We start from the raw sequence: 19,331 nt of genomic DNA, 5'->3' as shown, positions 1-19,331 counted from the left end.
CGCATCACGGCGCTGCTGGTCGTATCGCCACGGAAGCACAGTAAGAAACCGATGCATCACCTCCCCACGCTGAGAAAAACCAACTCATCCCCTATGCAGCAGTAAGGACCAGACACATCACCATTCTTGCGTGTAAGAAACCGACGCATCACCTACCCTGCAACACTTTCGTCATATAGCGTCGTTACGCATCCAAAGGTAAATTAAACTCAAAGTGCCGCATTTTACACCTAAAGAGAACTAAGCTATTTCTACTAATTTTAAAGTACAGTATTGTGGATTTTTGTCATTTGGGGTCTTGTGTTAAGTCTATATAAAAATACTTATTTTTATACTACATCTTGAATGGTGTCCATCTGTGGTGTTGGCACTGGGTTACTGTATGTATTCACAAATGCTTTACACACTGCCTCTGAGAAGCCTGTCTGCTCGTGCCAAGCTATCAAGGAGGTGAGCTGGGGTTATTTTTGGAGTGTACCCCCATACCCTGACTAGATGCAAGGGACCCTACAAGGTCAAAAGTGCCTACCTCTGCCAACTAGAGACCCCCAAATCTAACGAAAAGAAATCATACAATTGTGATAACGGCTCCAACAGGGATCCGATGCCTGACACGATGGGTCTCCCAGGCAGGGGTCTAGTAACTTTATGCATCTTGGGCAGAATATGAAAATACGGTGTTCTCAGTTGATTCTTGATAAGATATTCTGCCTCATGTTTGGAAATCCAATCGTTTGCTAGACCCTCCTCCACCAGGGTGGCAATGTCCCTGGCTACCTCCAGCATGGGGTCTCTTCCTAACCTTTGATAGTTTCTGTCATCAGAATGGAGACGTATGCATCCGTTGTCAGACGTTGTCTTGTCCAAGACAACTATCGTTCCTCCTTTATCCAACGGTTTTAGGATAATTGCAGGATTTTCCCTGCATTCTTTCAGTGCCGCCTTCTCGACTTTGGTCATGTTAGAAAAGGAGCGTACATCCTGTCCCCTTAAGTTCTCCAGGTCGTGCATAACGGCCCGTTCGAAAGTTCCTATCTCCTGTGGAAGGGTAGCCAACTGCGGTGTGAAAGTAGACTTGGGGCGCAACAGTGCGTCTCCTATCGCCGTTTTTATTTCTTCCGCGCCCTCAAAGAATACTCCAAGTCCTACACTCCTGAAGAAGGTGGCCAACTCTTGGCATAGTTGGAAGGTTGTCCTGTGCCCTAGTAAGGACCGTCGAGAAGCGGTTCACCACTAGAGATGTTCCTGCTCGTTCCCGGTTGCATGCTCTGGGCCATGCTCCTGGTCACCCGTTGGTTCAATTCCTGTTCCTGGTAATCCCAGGTGACCCTCTGTTGTCCTTTCTGCTTGCCCCGGCCCATGTTACTGCCTCTCCCTAAAAAAGGGAGCTGTGGTTGTTGAAACTGTGCTGTTCTGGAACCCTGGATTTTGGGAGAAGCCCATCATTTGACAATTGTAGCCCTGGTTGGGGTAGCTTTGAAAGGGGTTGGGGAAAAAGGGTCTCAGTCCCCTTTGATACCCACGGCCCCTACCTCTCCTGCGCTGTGGGAAGTCATTATCACTACTGTCGGTGGAGCTACTAACGGTGTCCTGGCGTTTCCTACTTTGTGTGTTACCTTTTTGCATGTCTGCCAGTTTCTGTTGGACAAACTCATCGGTAGTATAAGGATAAATCTCTCTTTTGAAAAAAAATTCTAATCCTTTTGCAATTTGGTCCTTTAGTCCTGTCTCACTAGTCTGTATCTTTATCAAAAGGGTATTGGCTAGTCTTAAGACTAGCCAATCCCTGGTGCATTTCCAAGAGACAAGTGACTAGCCAATCCTTTCTAAATGCCACGTCCTCCAAGAAGATGAAGGGTTCATTGGTGACTAGGAGACCGCGTGGAGCTGGGGTACCCCTCAGATACTCAGTAAGGATAGCCCCATGGAGTATGGTCTTCACATGTGATCTCTTGAGCTCTAGGAGTGTGTCCCAACCTTCCCCTTGTGTTAGGACCCTGTTGACAACAGCGTCACCCAATAGGAAAGGACCTGCCAGGATCTCAGCCACCATGTCCTCTCCAAACGATAGTCCCTGATCTTGTGCCATGTTAAAACAAGCATTTGCAATGCAATAGGTCTCGCAGGATTAAAGTTTGAGTTATTGGCATTGTATATGAGAATGTGTTGCATTAAATTTTTAGCAAAGTCTGTATTGGTGTATAAAGATGATTTGCAAGATGATAGCGATGGAGTGGGGGATAGACTGCTAGTTTTGCAGTTATAAGCATGTATTGTAAGTATGTGTTTTTATGATAAAATGTGTGTGGTTGTGTGTGTAGTTGTGTGTGGTAGTTTGTGCGCTTGTATGTGTAGTTGTGTGTGTTGTGGTTGTGTGTGTGTGGTTGTGTGTGGTTGCGTGTGTGTGTGTGGTTGCGTGTGTGTGTGTGTGTGTGTGTGTGTGTGTGTGTGTGTGTGTGTCAAGGGACAAGCACATTACAAGTTGGCGTTTCTATATTGAAATATGTAGCTAACAATGTAACTTTGTGAGTGGTGTATGCAAGAGTTGGTTCTACATTGGTCTACCAAAGGACACTCTTGTTGTTACTGTTACCGCCAGCATTCAGTGAAGGGCAGAACCTACAAACCACCCTCTCACAGCCATACCAGGCCCCTTGAATTGGAGTTTCTGTTAAAGATAGCCGAGGCAGCCTTGACATTTCCTTTACTGTTACAAAAGCCTGCACTACAAACTTTATAAGCAAACATGCCCTTGGCTAAATGTACGTAGCAGACGTTTTTCAAGCCTTACCAGAGAAGTGCATTACTTAATGTTTTTAATAAATAGCATCCGCAGCCGGTGGACTGGGACTAAAAACCGAGAGCACGTGGTACAGCCTCTAGTAATGCCCCTCTTTCCCCTGCTAGCCTCTGGCATTCAAAGTCCTTTTAACTAATGGATATAATATGTTGTCAAGAATTACTTGATTATAGGGCTGTGCTGAGCAACTCTGTATGTGCTATAACGTCTACATTTTGAAAGCACATTTTCCCATGCATTCCCTTTTCAGCTGCAGCCTCTTGTCCGGCCGTCAAATGACTTTGGCTGGGGGGCTGGTCGAGCTCTCCTTTTAGAGTGTCTGGTTAACAAGCACCTGTGGCCTATAGTGGGAACTGGGTCCCAGAATGACTAAGGCTGGCAACATTAATAAATGATCTGTCTGCAATGTTTTCAAACGATGAATGTTGAGTGGAATGGGCCAGGTGATTTAGAGAGGCCAGAGTCAACCAGGGCTTATCTGAGCCCAGATTTTCAGTTATGAAATTAATCACATTGGAATGATATTTTATAAGAAAAGTCTGTAAGTTTGCTTGTCGAAGATGGCTCTTCTCTATTACTAAGCAAAGGCTTTTTCTTATGCCTTTGACTTTACCATGCTTCAAGTGGGGGTGCCAATGTTGAAACTGAAAATTGATCCAGGTGGCTCTGCATTTGGCCTGAATTACTAGACAATATCTTCCTTGTTAGTAGCAGGGTATTTACTCGAGACCTTGTGGTCCGAACCAGTATTGTTTTTATTGTTATTAAATGAGACCTCAACAACTGTGTCCTTGTTAATAGTCCCAAAGTTAGCTGGTGTTATCACTGGTGCTGCTGTGGCTGGGGTTGGGAGGGTAGCAGCCACTCTTTTTGTCCCACTTGCCCGACTAGGAGTGCCCTGTGTCACTCCTAGCTGTTTAAATGTCACTCATAATTACACTGAAATTATGAAAGTGTCACACATTGCAATCTGAAACTGTAGCAGCTATACCTTTCGGTCGTGCCGCAGAGGTCGAAATGATGGACAGAGCTACAGTTTGTTCTAAAAATGGAAATACTTAATACACCAGCACCATGGCCTTTCACCAGAGCCATGGAGCTGCTGCGTCACTTCCTTTAGGTGCCATTTTTCAGTGTCTCGGCCACAGCCCAGCAACATCCCGTTGCTTTGTCTTTATTTAAAATATGCACAACGCAGTTAATGAACAAGAAGTGCTAATAGGCAGATGACGTTAATGTACGTGGCAAACTACAGTGCATTTGGAGACCGCAGCTATGTATCCTTTCTCTCCGCCCGCCCCCCCACTACTTAGTTTTGAAGGTCTGTATTCTTTAATAATGGGTGACGTTGTTCCCCCCGGCCGTGCCTCTTCATGCCTGGCGACTGTTGAGGAGTGTAAGACAGGTTTCCTCGCTGCTCTCTCCCGCTCGCGCTTCCCCCCTTCAATAGCCATTCCTGCAGGCTACTTTCTGTGCCTAGATAAGTTTCCATATCACGTTACCGTCGGATTCCTGAACTCTGAGATAAAAGCACGTAATGCGCGGCGAGAGAAACGGGGTCAACGAGGTTTCCGTGCGTTTTTAGTTTACTATACACGAGTAAGAGAGCCTTCACCGGAATTAATGAAAATCATAATTTTATCCTGTCAAAAGCATTCAGTTCACTTCCTGCCTTAGTGAGGAAGCTTCGGCCTTAGCTAATTTGCAGCACTTGACACACATTTCATCCGCTGCATAATTTGCAAGGTGGAGGGAGAGGGGGGTGGGGGGGACTATTCCCTCTGGCTGAAACGTTCTCAAAATTATAAAAAGTACTACTCACACAGCACCAACCAACGGGAGCAACCTGTAGGGGAACACTTCTGGGGCTGCATGGCCGTCTTCCGGGGAAGCAGCTGGAGGGATAGGCGAACCTTCTTCTTCTTCATGGCTGTCATCCTTTCTGGCCAATCACAGGATTGATAGCGAACTACAGTCACGAAGGCCCGCCCAGTATCTCTACATAGCCTGTCAATCACTGTAAACTCGCTTTTCCTTTCACCGCCCCTTGCCTTCACTTCTTGAACTTGGTTAGAGTAGCAAGGAAAGCGGAGACAATCGGATTTTACGGTCTTCTGGTGAGATACGCAAGGTAAGTTCGGCCCTTTCTGTGTGCTCGTGTGTTTGTGCGTGGGGGGTGTGGGGGGGGCCCGCGGCGTGTGTTTGCTCGTGTGTCTGTGTGTGTGTGCCCGCTGGGCGCTCCATTGTGACGGGGATCAGCCTGCCGGAATCGGAGCGCGTGTTCACGCGCGCGACCTGATCCGATTCCGGCAGGCTGCGTGTGCGTGCCAGTCTCTTGTCTCCAAGTCTTGTTAGTCCTTGAAAGCCAAACTGATTACAATAGGGCTCCACAGCGACAATCGCTTCACGATTGCGTCGCAGTGCGAGCCCTAAAAAGGGGATATATATATCCCCTGTACTGGTGAGCTCTTCAAACACCAAGCTGGTGTTGCATGCTGATAGTGCAAAATACACACCTCAAAAGTTATTTAAAAGTTCTGTATTTGCCTGCGGCTGAACTGCCGCTCTATACATTAGTCCACACAAAAGAAGGGGTGAGGGTACGGACTCACCTACCCCAACCCCCTGTCAATACTTAGTACACCAGAAGGAGTAAGGAGTAAAAATGTTTATATCTTGTGATGGCATGTGCTGTTAGTGCTAATACTGCCATCACTCACACAAATGTGTGACATGCTTCATCATAGGGCTTCTTACAATACACCCCGGAGTAGCCACGCAAGCGCTGGAGCAATTGGTGGGAGAAGACAATACAACACAGAGAGAAACAGTTTATTTCACAGTGGCTGTTAATGACGGTAGTGAAAATGCTGTGTGTGTGAGTTAAAACTAGCTCGGAAGTGTCGCTGTGCCTAAAACTTTATTCCTGGACCCTCTGGCCAGGGTTAAAAACATGAAGGATGGTGGTGATTGGGAGATGCTATGAGCTCCTAACACCCCTCCTTTACTGTCAGGTGGTCAACATGTTTTAGCTGTGTGTGTGTGCTCTGCGTGTAGGGTCACGTCAGCCTTCCTCAGGACTCAACCTGTCCCACTGTATTGATACTCTCACCTCCAGTTGAGATAAGAGGGTGTCCTAAAAATCTGTTCTTCCGTATCGAGGGATTTCCTCTAGCATAGTAGTGGAATTACTAAAAAGGGAACACCAGTATAATGGGAGAGAAAAGAGAAGAAACAAGCAGTTAGTTTGTTATGTACTGAGAAGATTACGCCTATGTGTATAGTGATTTGTCTACACATAAATACACTCTAGTGTTTCATTCATTCCCCACGCAAGATCAATAGTGCCTCTAGTTTCACGTGTGTATGTGAAAACTGGAGGTGCAGTTACCTTAACAGATATATAATCTTATCTACAATTAAAATATCAGTGTTTGCATACATCCTGCTATAGTCCAAACTGTCACTTCCACTGCTAAATAGGGGTCCAGTGCATGTCTACTCACAGAGTTTAACCCTATTTTGAGTTCGAACTGACGGGGGGCAAGGAGAGAGCACCTCTAGTCACACTCCTAATTGTGGGAAAGAGAAATCACAGGGAGAGAGATCATCATGTTAATAATCACAAAATGGCGAGATACAGTACAGGAAAAGAGTAAGAAGAGCCCTCAGATCTTGACCATCAGTCTCCTCATAATGCGCCCAAAGTAAATGCAAGAATATCTCTAGAGGCGTGAAAAACTATTCTAGGAGTAGTGGTTCCGGTCGCTCATAAAGGGTAAAAAAGGACCCTGTCTGCTGCAAAGTGCGAAATACTATAACAATTGATAGCCCCACAATGCGACCAAAGTATGTGCAAGGGTACCACCGTAGGGTTACAAAGCCTCTCATAGTAGTCATAATCATGGCTGCTAACAGGGGGGCTTTAGGTCCTGGCCTGCCGTGCTAATCTGTGACCGACTAAGGAGAAAGGCACTAAGTCAAAGGTAGGACGGTGAGCAGTGATCGCCCTGCTACATAAAGTCGATCACGGTGGTTAGCTGAAATGGGCCATGCATGATTACACAGACCGGCATGGTTAGAGAAAATTTCAAACCCATTGCCCCCACAGTAGCTCTACACCAAGGAAGTAACGGTATGGCGGCAAAAGAAACGAAAAAGTTTGTGCCCCCATCGCTTCTCCCCACTCCTTACTACTCCAAGGGTGGTGCTCCTCCCAAGCTGCTCGCCTTCATCCACCGTGTAGGATTGTGGTGGTGAAGGCGAGCACCAGGCGTTTTATCCATGTATTTTGGATCCTCATTGTTCCGGTCATTTGTAGCGTGAGGGACGTGTGATGACATGTGCTGGCGACCGGAGGGCCGTGATAACATATGTAACGTGAAGCTAGGCTGTCATTGAGGCAACCAGTGTAAGCCATGGAAACAAGGCATGTAGTCTTGTAAGTGGGAGCGTGTGGCCAGACAGTGAAGGCCTATATTTAATGGCGCATGCCTTCGGCGTGCTGATATCAATAAAACCGCCAGGGTAGGGATAATGAAAAAACAGGATAAGAAATGATCATGTCTATCGACAAGCTGAGAGAAGTGATGAGTCCTGAATTACGCGCTGGGGAGGTAAACCCCGAGTCCTCCTACACACATGAGGTGGGGGAATAGCCCTGAACTTCAAGGACATGGCCATCTGATGTACTGTGTTCAAAGTGAGGAGCCACCGTCCCCACTTCTCCCCAACCGGGATGTATGTGTAAGAAGGTACAGGGCTCCATGATGATAAATAAACTGGAGTCCTGGTGTGCCACAATTTGATCATGTATAAATATATCGCACACACACGTGATTGACATGAGGGAGATTCTGATCTAGTATACTCCCAATAGTGCCCCGGTCAGATGAACCATGGTGCCGCCGAATAAAAAAATTGGATGTATTGAATGGTAACAGCATGTTAGGGTGGGGGGGGGGGTGTGACAGTGCATACCTAATTAAACAGACCCCTGTCTAACATAATGTCAGTAGATACATATAAGGAGGAAACCAATGTACTGTGAGAGTGAGAAAGGTTAATTCACGCTTGTAAAACAGAGAGCCACAATGGTGATGAGGGAAAAAACAATTCTTTTCAGAAGGCAGATGGTGGGGTGGATGGTGATACTTTTGCATAAATCCTTACAGCACTGAATACTTAAACAAGTTACTTACCTTTGGTAATGCTATATCTGGTAGAGACAATATCTAGCTGCAGATTCCCTTACCTTTGAATCTCCCTGGGTGTCAGACTGGATCCGTAAATTATTTCGTGAGCAGTTGCCCTGTTTGCCATTAAATGGCATCGATCAGCTCCTTGCATCATCCATGCTGGAAGTGACGTCCGCCTCACCTATATAAGAACCACTTCAGCGCAAAGACGTAAGTTACTTTTCACGCCAGAAGCGTGGAAGCATGTAGTGCACTGATACAGGTGTGTCCAAACTAGGGACCTGAAAAGGATCAGCCCTAACCCTAGAAATCTGTCCACAGAGCGGGGAGGATGGGTGCATCGGTAAGGAATCTGCTGATCACTATTGTCTCTAGCAGATAAGGCGTTAACGAAGGTAAGTAACTTGTTCATCAGATAGACATCTAGCCTCAGATTCCTTAACTCTGAATAGATACTCCAGCAATAACATCCCCAGAGGTGGGTCTGCAAACAAATTTAGACTAAGAAGTCCAGCAGGACCGAACAGGCGAAATACCCGTCCCTGCGGATCGGACTGTCCAGGTAGTAATACCTGGTAAACATGAGGACGGACACTCACATTACTGCCTGATAGATAGGCAGGACTGGAACTGCACCGGCTTACACAGTGGTCGGAGCCTTAGATTTGGTGGAATGAGCCCTTAAGCCTTCAGGAGGCTACTTCTTTGCCAGTGGGCAGAGATCTTGATGCAGGGAACGACCCATCGAGAGATGGTCTGTTTCTGCACCGCACAACCTTTCTTCGCACCAACATACCCCACGAAGAGTTGGTCGTCCACCCGGAACTCTCGTGTGCCGTCATGGTAGAATGACAACGCTCTTTTTTGGGTCCAGATGGTGGAGACGCTCCTTTTCTTTGCGGGATATGTAGGAATGTAGAAAGTGGGTACGGTGACAGATTGGTCCACATGAAATGGAGAAACCACTTTCGGCAGGAAAGATGCCTTAGTGCGAAGCACCAGTTTGTCAGGAAATTGGAAGGGAGGCTTGGATGATAAAGCCTGCAGCTCACACACCCTCCTGGCCAATGGAAATGCTACAAAAAAAGCGGTTTTGATGGTCAACAGCCTGAGGAGACAATTGTGTAAATGGCTCACATCAGAAATGTGAGACCCAAACTGAGGTCCCACAGTGGTATAATGAAAAGGGAAGGCCTCAAAAAAAGAACAACAAAATGTGACAAAAATGCTGTCAAAAACTGACAGAGATGGATGGCTCTTCCCTTGGATCACCGCTGGCTGGCGCTGAAAGAATTTAACTGAAGTCAGTCAGCATGCCAAAGTGGCGCCTCTATAGGTGACGCGGATATCACTTCTGGCTTGGACGCCGCCACGCAGAGCCGATCAACGCCAGCTATTGGTGAGCTGGGGTACTGCTCATGAAAAATCAAAGGTAAGCATTATGGGGCTAGATGCCTCTATCAGATACCTGTATTTGACAAGTTTAAAATTCAAAAGGAGAATTTTATTGTGGGGTCCAGCTATGCACAAATATGGCGACAAATATGTGTTACTTTATATGTTATCGAGGACATTAGTGGACAGCAATCTTTCTGGGGACCCAGTAAGAATCAGATCAGACAGATCTGATTATGGTAAGGAAAGGAGAGAACCATATTTAAAGATGCTGGGGGCAACCACTCCCTAGTCGATATACAGAGACTTCAATATTCTTGAGATAGGACATGTATATTTTTATCTTGTGTAAATGAAATTTGCATCTTAAAAGCTATTTTCTACTATTCCACAGCGCATGGCCGAGAGGGACTTCCTGCAGATACAAGGTCTGCATCATCAGCACTGGTATTGTGGACAAAAGGTCAACAGCGCTTTGAGGTGAGCTGATGCGAGAAGCCACAGTAAGCTGCAAACAGAAATGCAAGACATACAAGTAGTTGGAGGCAAGGATACCAATAAAACAGATGTCAATATAATACTTCGCCTAAAGAAAGTTCTTTACATTGCAGGCTGAACATGCATTACTTGGTGTGTAACTGAAACAAAAAGAACATGGTGAGAAGGCCAGTCGATTGTTGCAATGCAATTTTGTATGAAGGACATTAGTTCAGACATACTGGTAATTAGGAGCAAGGATAATACATTACTCACACCGCCTATAGCTTGGACAGTTCATGAGAAGGGGTGGTAGCTAGCGAAAGTGAACTTACATGAACACAAGACACAATATACAGAGGTCAAAGATCGAAGTAGACTATGCAACAACTCTTTAAGACCAAAAGGGAAGGCATTACACAGATTGCTTAACATACATCCCAACAGATGCAGATGTTCCACCGTGGGCCAATATTAAGCACAGGTGAATGGGTGGGTGAAAGCAAGTTAAGAATGTCCATAGCATCCACTGTTTCTTGAGTGCAATACAGTGGATGCAGGTGCCAGTCTGTGATACTGGTCTCCTTTGAGGCTCCTGATAACAGTTATGTTAAGGTAGTCTGTCAGGCAGATGGTAAGGCCACCACTGCAGAAATAGCAGCACTTTGCATTATTCATCATTGTTATGCTTCACAGAATTACAGAATATTTCTGAAGCTTTTTCATCCTAGCTTTGTGTTTGCATTATAATCTACTTGTACTGCAGGTCAGTATTCCAACATACATTTATCAGTATATTACTGCTTTGGTTTCAAACGTTTATATTAGCTTTTTTCCACTCATATTGCTACGCTTGAAAGACTGCTGCCGTCTTGGAATCTTTTGTAATTTGCATGGTCTGCACTTTTCAAATACGTTGGTACTATTCTTATTCATAAAGCTTTATTCGATTTGTAAAGACAGAATCATAAAAGCATACAGTTTAAGAACAGCATGATAAAATGCCATTGGCATATAAAAATAGATACATTAAAAAATAGCTAAAAAGTAATACAGTACTCACAAAAACAGAATAAATTGATGTTAAAAACAGATAATAACATTTGCTAATCTAGTTATTTACCAGTTGTTCTAAGATTGCATCGAGGTCCTGACCCTAACAACCGCTTTTAGATAACTAGATACAACTTTAATGACATGTGCATTTTCTAGGGTTTTCAGTTTGTAATAGGCCACTCTGCAGGTTCGTATGCCCCAAAACTTCAGTAGGGGTTTCAAGAAACTTTCCCTCGGGAGCAAATAGAACCTGCAGAATAATATGCAATGGATGCTAGACTGGAGTGAGATGTTATCACACGGGCAGTTTTCTGTATTTCTAGTCCAATTGTTACATTGTGGGAAAGTGACTAGTCTAAAAAAAGTATCGGTACGAAAGCGGGTCAAGAGCATACGTGTAGGGGGATGGTTCTAAGGTTAAATACTGTTGTACCCCTTCAGTGTTAATGGTCAATTGATGCTCTGCGATCATACGCTTACCTTTTTCTACAGACCATCTGTTGCTATCCAGATGCTGTAAGACCAATTTTTTTAAGAGTAGCTCTGGGCAGGGTGTTCATGGTTTCCGGATTAGAAAAGAATTCCGGGTGCCCAATGTCATTGAGCGTATTTCTCACGTATTTAAGCCACTTGATATTATCAGCACCGGCCAAGCTTTTATAACTTCCCTGTTCAAGCTCGTCTCCTGCTTTGCCCAGACATTGTGCCACAGTAAGATAGGTGAGGAATTGATGGTGTCCATGATATATGTAGGACCTAATTCACTGTGGGCCACGTATGTTGCTGTGCCCAGAGGGGCAGCCAGTAGGTAACGAAGGAAAAAGTTCTCGGAGCGTTGAAGACTATCTGCGTGCTCAATCCCCCAGATCCCAGCTCCATAAGTGCCAGTTGATATGCATTTGGCTTTATAGATCTGTAAGAGGGTCCTAACCGGCCTTCCTCCCAATTGTTTCGCAAAATTAATCAGTGCGCCCGTAGCCCTAGAGAGCGCTAGGCCCCTTGCCATTACGGCTGCCTGCCAAGTGCCCCTTCTATCAAAATTGATTACAAGGTATGAAAACCTATCTGTGTTCTCCACTTTTCTGCCGTCCAGGAAAATTGGGCATTGTTTCTTTCTTGTCCCAGTTCCACAGGACATGGTAAAAGTTTTGGAGACATTTACATGTAGACCTCTATTTTTCATGAACTCTGTGAACTTCCCTACTGCCCTTTGTAGTCCTACCCTTTCCGACATTATAGCGGCATCATCCGCATATAATAGTATGGGTAGTGGAATCCCATTGATGGTAGGGTAGTCGTGGTATGCTCCGTTGAGATGTTGACCAACTGCATTTATGTATAGGGTAAAGAGCAGGAGTGCTAAGATGCACCCCTGTCTTACTCCTCTGCGGATCTGGAACTTAAAAGAGCACTCACCCCCCCTTCCATATCTGACTCGTGCTCCTGCCCCCCTGTAGAGTTCTTTTATGAACAAGAGGATATGTTTATCAAAGCCGATCTCAGAAAGTATCACCCAGAGCAGCTCATGGTCTACGCAATCAAATGCAGGATTTAAGTCCACAAAGGTCATGAAGAGGTTTCCTTTTTTTGCCTGAGTATATTTGGCTATTATTAGGGCTAGGATTAAGCCTTGTTCTATGGTTCCTTTGCCTGCTCTAAAACCATATTGTAAATTCGAGATTACATCGTGCTCTTCTGTCCACTCCTGTATTCTGTTTAAAATAATCCTCCTGGCAACCTTCATCAGGGCGTCGAGTAGTGAAACTGGACGGTAACAGGAAGGGTCATTCCGGTCACCTTTCTTGAAAATCGGCATTACAATAGCCTCTGGTCAAGGTTGGGATAAAGCCGGAGGTATTTAAAGAGTTTAGCACGTTAGTGAGCAGGGGTGCCCATAGATCAATCATTGATTTGTATACATCTATGGGTACACAGTGCGGGCCGGGAGCCTTCCCCGAAGGGCTTTCCTTCAATGCCATAAGGACTTCCTTGCATTCTAATGTGATGCCTAACGGAAATGGACTAGGTATTTTTTGCCCTGTGGATGCACCATAGTCGGTTCTCTGTATGATCCCAGAATCCATAGGTTCTGCTTTATCGTATAAGCTACTAAAGTGTGTGACCCAGGTGTCACCAGGTATTATTAAATCTATTTTAGCAGCCTGCTTACTTTGCAGGAAAGTGGCATTTACTGCCTTCCAAAAGGCTGTTTTGTCCCTCCTGTCGGTTGCCTCCTGAAGTGCCAGCCATGCATCCTTCTTTAGTTGTTTTTCCTGCTTGATAAAGCAGCACATTAAACTTGCCTGGCTTGGGATTATTTGTAAGGCTTCTTTTAGTGCTTTAAGTGCCTTAGTGCAGCTCTCATTACACCAGCCTTGTCTGTTTTGTGAAGCATGTCTAGGTGCCCTTGTCAAAAGTCTTTTTATCTCTAATAAGATTTTAGTAAACGAGTTAATAACTATCTGGTGCTCGTCTTTAGTCCAGAGGCATGTCTGGATGTCCTCAGAAGTATTTTTAACTAGAGTTTGTAGAAAGTCCGCAGGCACCACTTTGTCCCATTTGATGTAGTACCCATTGGTACTAGCAAGTTTTAGTGGCGGACTATGTGAAAATCTATTCATTTTATTTGATAAGTTGTTTAATTTTAAAATCACAGAAATGGGGTAGTGGTCACTTAGGGCGATATCTAGTGTATCCCAATTAAGTATTGTCCCCGAGTACCTTGATGATAAAAGTATATAATCAATGGTTGAATTGCAACCTCTCCCATTAAAGGTGGATCGGAAGGGCTTAACTGGGGAGCACAATTCGTTAACATACGACAGAACAAAATGGGAGGTTAGACTATTCAGAAGGTCCCCTAATTAAGAGGGATAGAAATGCGTAGGAGCATCTTCCTTATTATCTCCTAATCCACAAATGCCCGCCTTGCCCCGGGGACACAAAGGGCAATTAAAGTCCCCTGCCCATAAAAGGGCCATGTCTCCGTCCATCTGCTCCTCTATTTTAGATAGGTTTACCCTAAGGTACTAAGCAAGCAAGACTTATCCTCGCTTAATTTCAAAGATTCAGTGGTATGCCATTACTAAATTGCTGAGATTAGGCGTCTGGAAAGGATAATTTACCAGTGAATAATCGGATTGACTGAAATGGTCTTATCCTTTGTGGACATTAGTTTCCACAGCTGCACATTAGCCTACTGCAATATGCCTGTTTGTCACAACAGCTACCTCTCTGGGGCTTATGGGATATACATTTCTCCAGTTGTCAAAGATGTATCTTTAACAAAGATCCCTTAGATGAGCTGTTTCTTTAGCAATCCAATAAACAAAGCTGTCATCATACCTCTCCAAATTCACCCCCCACAGCAAGAAGTAATCCATTGTTTTTAACAGTGTATCTTCCAGAGGTATGCTACAACACACAAAAAACCTACAGAGTTTAGAGTTATTTCAAAAACATGATTATTAGAAGACATTAATCTTACCTGAGGTATAGCTTAGTCAGTAGTGGGAATTCCCGGGGAATTTGCTTCAGAATATTTTCTCCAAAGCCGTAACAGAAGCTCATATCCAATACTCTTAATTTCTGTTTAATACTAAATAGTGCACTGAAACAAGGTTCTGTGATACACATTGTAAAAAGGTGTAGCTTCTCAAGTGTACTTGGCAAGTCACGGATCCATGATGATAGACCGCTGGGATAAAAAAGGGAACTCCCTGGAAATAAGAAAACAAATTAATGGGACTAGAATTTTTAAAAGATTACACCATTCATGCATAGTCACAATTTGTTCTTGTGGACTTTTCTTAACTGAAAATAAAAAAGAGGAGACGCCGTTGAATTCATTATAAGACTGAACAAAACAAGAATAGTGCCATGGCCAACAATGATCTGCAACAGTCATGGCCATACCGTAGTCAGGGAAATGTGCAATTTTGGGCACACAAGTCTCTACTGTTTTTTCACACTGTTGGGTTTCCTTTTATCAACTTCACCCGTTTATATTTAGCCCATTTTATCTCACAAAACCCCTTTAGACCATTGTGTACCCATATTAGACCATGAGCACTGTTAAACCTGAAGATTAAAGATAGGACCTATGTGGCAGAAAAAAAGAATGTCTCTGTTAAGCTGACCATGGAAGAAAGATATGGACATTGTGTTAGTTCCTAACAATGGTGAAGTTTCCTCAATGAGTCAACGCCTGCAGCTGACACCTACGCTACTCTGTAAGCCATGTGCTAAAATCCCAGCTAGGCAAACTCAACTTTCCAACCTTCTGATGTTGGTAAATTAAGAATCAGTAAATTCAAAAATCTCTTCTCACTAATACGTGAAAGGATTATGAATAGAATAAGAATTAAAACACAATTGCGTGGGCTATGAAAAATAATTCCATTGGTATAAAATGAAGGTAACTCCATGTCTAGGGTACTTCCAGTGTGAACAAAGAGTACCAGCAAGTAAGACTCAAGAGTACCATTAATGCAAAGGAAGGAAGAAAGCACAGCCTTTGCCTCAACATCTTTGAAAGATGCTGAATTATTCGCTGTGATGTGGTTAATGAATAAATAACAGCTGTTTTTGTTTTTACACTGAAGGAAATGTATAGTTCAGTGAGGTCACAAACGTGCTAGCTATTTTCCACCAACACTTTCAAGGTGGATTGTAACTCTCACATGCTAGATTAACCCACTCTGTGTACCAGAAGTGATGAAGAAGAGGGCAGATTTCTGCCCCCATGTACTGTGTCAATATTGGTATTTCAACAGTAAGGAACATGGCTAAATGAATGGGATTTCAGAACAAGAATGACACAATACTTACAATATGCTTGTATCATACCTCTGTAAAATCTAAGTAATAGGTGAATAATTTCAGCACACAAAGCCTTCCGGAATGGAACTACTATGGCCAAACAGGACATAACTGATGGCAAGAATTTAAGTCGTGGTCAAAAAGAAGGCTCGAGGATGCTTTAATTTCTGGTTCAGTGATAAAGGTGGCCTAAAAATCCTAAGCATTGTAACTCCTTCCCGTTTACCCCGATCATAGTGGTAATCTTTAGGATTAAACAAGTCTGGTTAGTTTTGGAAAAATGCCCAAGTTCAGAGTACAGTAAATGCATTAATACTTAAAATAGTCTTAAGCTAGAGTGACTTCTAAAGTGGAAAAGAAAACAACTAATTTTGTGAAAGGAAGGATTTCCCCCAGCACCAACGTTTCAGATAACAGTATAAAAAGAAAACGATGTTCTAAATAGGCCCACTAGCATTGATCACACAAGTCGAATAGTCCGGGATTTAATAGAATTAGGAAAGAATGTTTAGTCAATTGCGAGTTTTTCAGGAGATAGATTGGTAAGTCAAATATCTTAGTTTTCACATACTCAATCACTCATAAATTACAAAATTAGCGTTACCACATTTGAGTCGCTGCGAAGTAATCAGTAACATTTATACATATTTTAGATGGATGGGCAAAGGAGGGAGGTTACATATGAATAACACAAAGTTGAGTACACGTGATAGAAGTTCAGCTCAAATAAAGAACATTATACAGAGTGACAGATTCATTTATCTGAAGGTCATATTTTACAATCTAAGCAAGTGGAGATGAGAACATTTTCAGAACCTTTTAAATGTTAGCACACGTTTGCTTTGCCGACTTAGGATGAGTGAAGGGAAAATTCAGAATCTGAATAGGGTGGTATGTTCAGCAGGCAAGCATCTGGAAGTTCAAAGTTATTTCTGAACAATGGGTAATTGGGTTCATGACAAGAAGAGATGAATCAATGTGCATGACTCCATCGACGCACCCCAACTCCGGGACATCATTAACAACTCCTTCGCATCCGCCACCTTCCCGGAGAGCTGGAAGCATGCGGAGATCAGCGCCCTCCTGAAGAAACCCACCTCAGACCCCACAGACCTCAAGAACTTCCGCCCCATATCGCTCCTCCCCGTCCCCGCAAAAGTCATTGAGAAAACCGTCAACATTCAGCTGACTGCCTTCCTCGAGACGAACGGCTCCCTCGACCCATCACAGTACGGATTCAGAGCGAACCACAGCACCGAGACCGCCCACAACGCAGCCACCGACTACATCAGGACCCTGCTTGACAACGGGGAAACTGCTGCCCTCCTCCTCCTCGACCTATCGGCTGCTTTTGACACGGTCTGCCACCGCACCCTGACAACCCGCCTCCACCACGCCGGGATCCATGGAAAAGGCCCTGGAATGGATCACCTCCTTCCTCTCCGACTGAACCCAAAGAGTCCGTCTCCCGCCCTTCTGCGCAGCGGCCACCAAGATCATCTGCGGCGTACCCCAAGGCTCCTCACTCAGCCCCACCCTCTTCAATGTCTACATGAGCCCCCTCACAGCCATCGCACGCAAGCACAACCTCAACATCATCTCCTACGCCGACGACACCCAACTGATCCTCTCCCTCACCAACGACCCCGCCACTGCCAAAGCCAGCTTCCAGGAAGGAATGAAAGACGTCGCGGAATGGATGAAGCTCAGCCGTCTGAAACTGAACTCAGACATAACGGAAGTCCTCATCCTCGGCCCATCCACCTCCGCCTGGGACGACTCCTGGTGGCCCCCTCCACTGGGAACCGCCCCCAAGCCCACGAACCACGCACGCAACCTGGGATTCATCCTGGACTACTCCCTCATGATAACCAGGCAAGTCAACGCCGTTACATCTTCCTGCTTCAACACCCTCCGCATGCTCTGTAAGATCTTCCGTTGGATCCCCACTGGAACCAGGAAGACGGTCACCCATGCCCTCGTCACCAGCCGACTGGACTACGGGAACGCCCTATACGCTGGGACCACTGCCAAACTACAGAAAAGACTCCAGCGCATACAGAACGCATCTGCACGACTCGTCCTGGACATCCCCGACACAGCCAGATCTCTGCCTACCTGAGAGAACTGCACTGGCTCCTCGTCAGCAAGAGGATCACGTTCAGACTCCTCACCCACGCACACAAGGCTCTTCACGACATGGGCCCCGAATACCTCAACAACCGCCTCACGTTCTACACACCTCCCCGCCAGCTCAGCTCCGCCAGCCTCGCCCTCGCCACCATCCCACGGATCCGCAGAACCACCACCAGAGGAAGATCTTTCACCTACCTGGCGGCCAAGACGTGGAACACCCTCCCCACCCACCTACGACTGACCCAGGACCATCTCTCCTTCAGGAAGAAACTCAAGACCTGGCTTTTCGAGCAGTAGTCTATCAAGCATACAGAGATGTCCATAACAATATTGATCGGTAGAAATATTGATCCCTTCAAATTAAACAGGAAACTCCTGTTTTCTTTACCTATGTCAATCGTGGCTCTTAAAAGGGTATTCTCATCTGTGGTTTCTGCATTTTAGAACTCACGCTAATTAAATCTGTTCATTAAATATGTCAGCACCCATTACGATAGGGCTAATTTACAGGTCAACAGATATACAACGTCTCAAAGAAAGAGGCGTCATCGACGCATGGTCTTCAATATCTTTTATGGTTCATACACGTTTCATATGCATCTGCAATATTTTACTTATGGTTGGAGTTTGATTTTATAGTTGTCAACACTGGCCATTTTCATACATATAAACCTGCAGCCATTCCTGCAGCATATCAAGCACATCATGACTTGGAGGTCCCTTAGACCTACCATGAACACCGAAACAGGTTTGGTGGTTACTTACCCCACACACCTCAAAATATCAAAGGGATATGAAAGTGATGAAGGGGAAGGGGTCACCTTGTCCGTATTGGCCCGATATACACCGTTTCCAAATCCAGCACTCTTACAGCCTTACAACTTACAGCAGAGGGAGTAAGGTTATTACATCAAATAGTGGCCCTATATAGGCGCTTCAGCTAGAATGCCGAACAAATGCACAGCACGCAGAACAGTTCCAGTAGGATCTGCACCACAGTCACAGGTTGCCATACACACTATCCGTCCACAGATTATAAATGCTACTGTGGGAAAGGTGCGCGTAAAGATTGCCTTCCAGACTGATCGCAGGACCGACAAGGTGGAGGTGGTCTATCCTCATGCAACACCCTAAGACATGCGTCGAATTCTGACTAAGTGTCTTTCCCTTGGAATAATGGCACCGGTAGATGAGCACAAAACCTGGGAAAGTATATTTGTGTGTATCTACACTGTAAAACATTGGAGGTACTAAGTGATGTAGTAAGACAAATATAAAATTAGCACAGAACTGCACCGGCTTTAGATTTAGCTATGAAATTATTGGGAAATTTTGAAACAGTTTCCTCAATCAAGAGTGTGAACAGGAATTACCAAAAATAATTTCTAAAACGTATACATCCATGGGGCCATGACATTTTGGGGCCATGACATTTTGGGACCATGAGC

The 19,331-nt window shown here is 44.8% G+C and overlaps 1 protein-coding gene across 2 annotated transcripts in view; it reads right to left on the bottom strand.

Moving 5' to 3' along the window:
• LOC147689785 (uncharacterized) overlaps positions 1-19,331 on the bottom strand; it is a 290,245-nt gene that overhangs the window by 65,367 nt on the left and 205,547 nt on the right. For both annotated transcript variants that reach the window (XM_086937271.1, XM_086937272.1), the window contains exon 4: positions 14,414-14,645. In XM_086937271.1, the coding sequence (XP_086793397.1) occupies positions 14,414-14,645 (232 nt within the window). The remainder of the gene's footprint in view (positions 1-14,413; positions 14,646-19,331) is intronic.

Source organism: Lissotriton vulgaris, chromosome 9 (assembly GCF_964263255.1).
Source record: "Lissotriton vulgaris chromosome 9, aLisVul1.2, whole genome shotgun sequence".
Taxonomy (NCBI): Eukaryota; Metazoa; Chordata; class Amphibia; order Caudata; family Salamandridae; genus Lissotriton; species Lissotriton vulgaris.
Note: the sequence above shows the minus strand (reverse complement) of the source record. Positions and strands in the feature narration are given on the sequence as shown.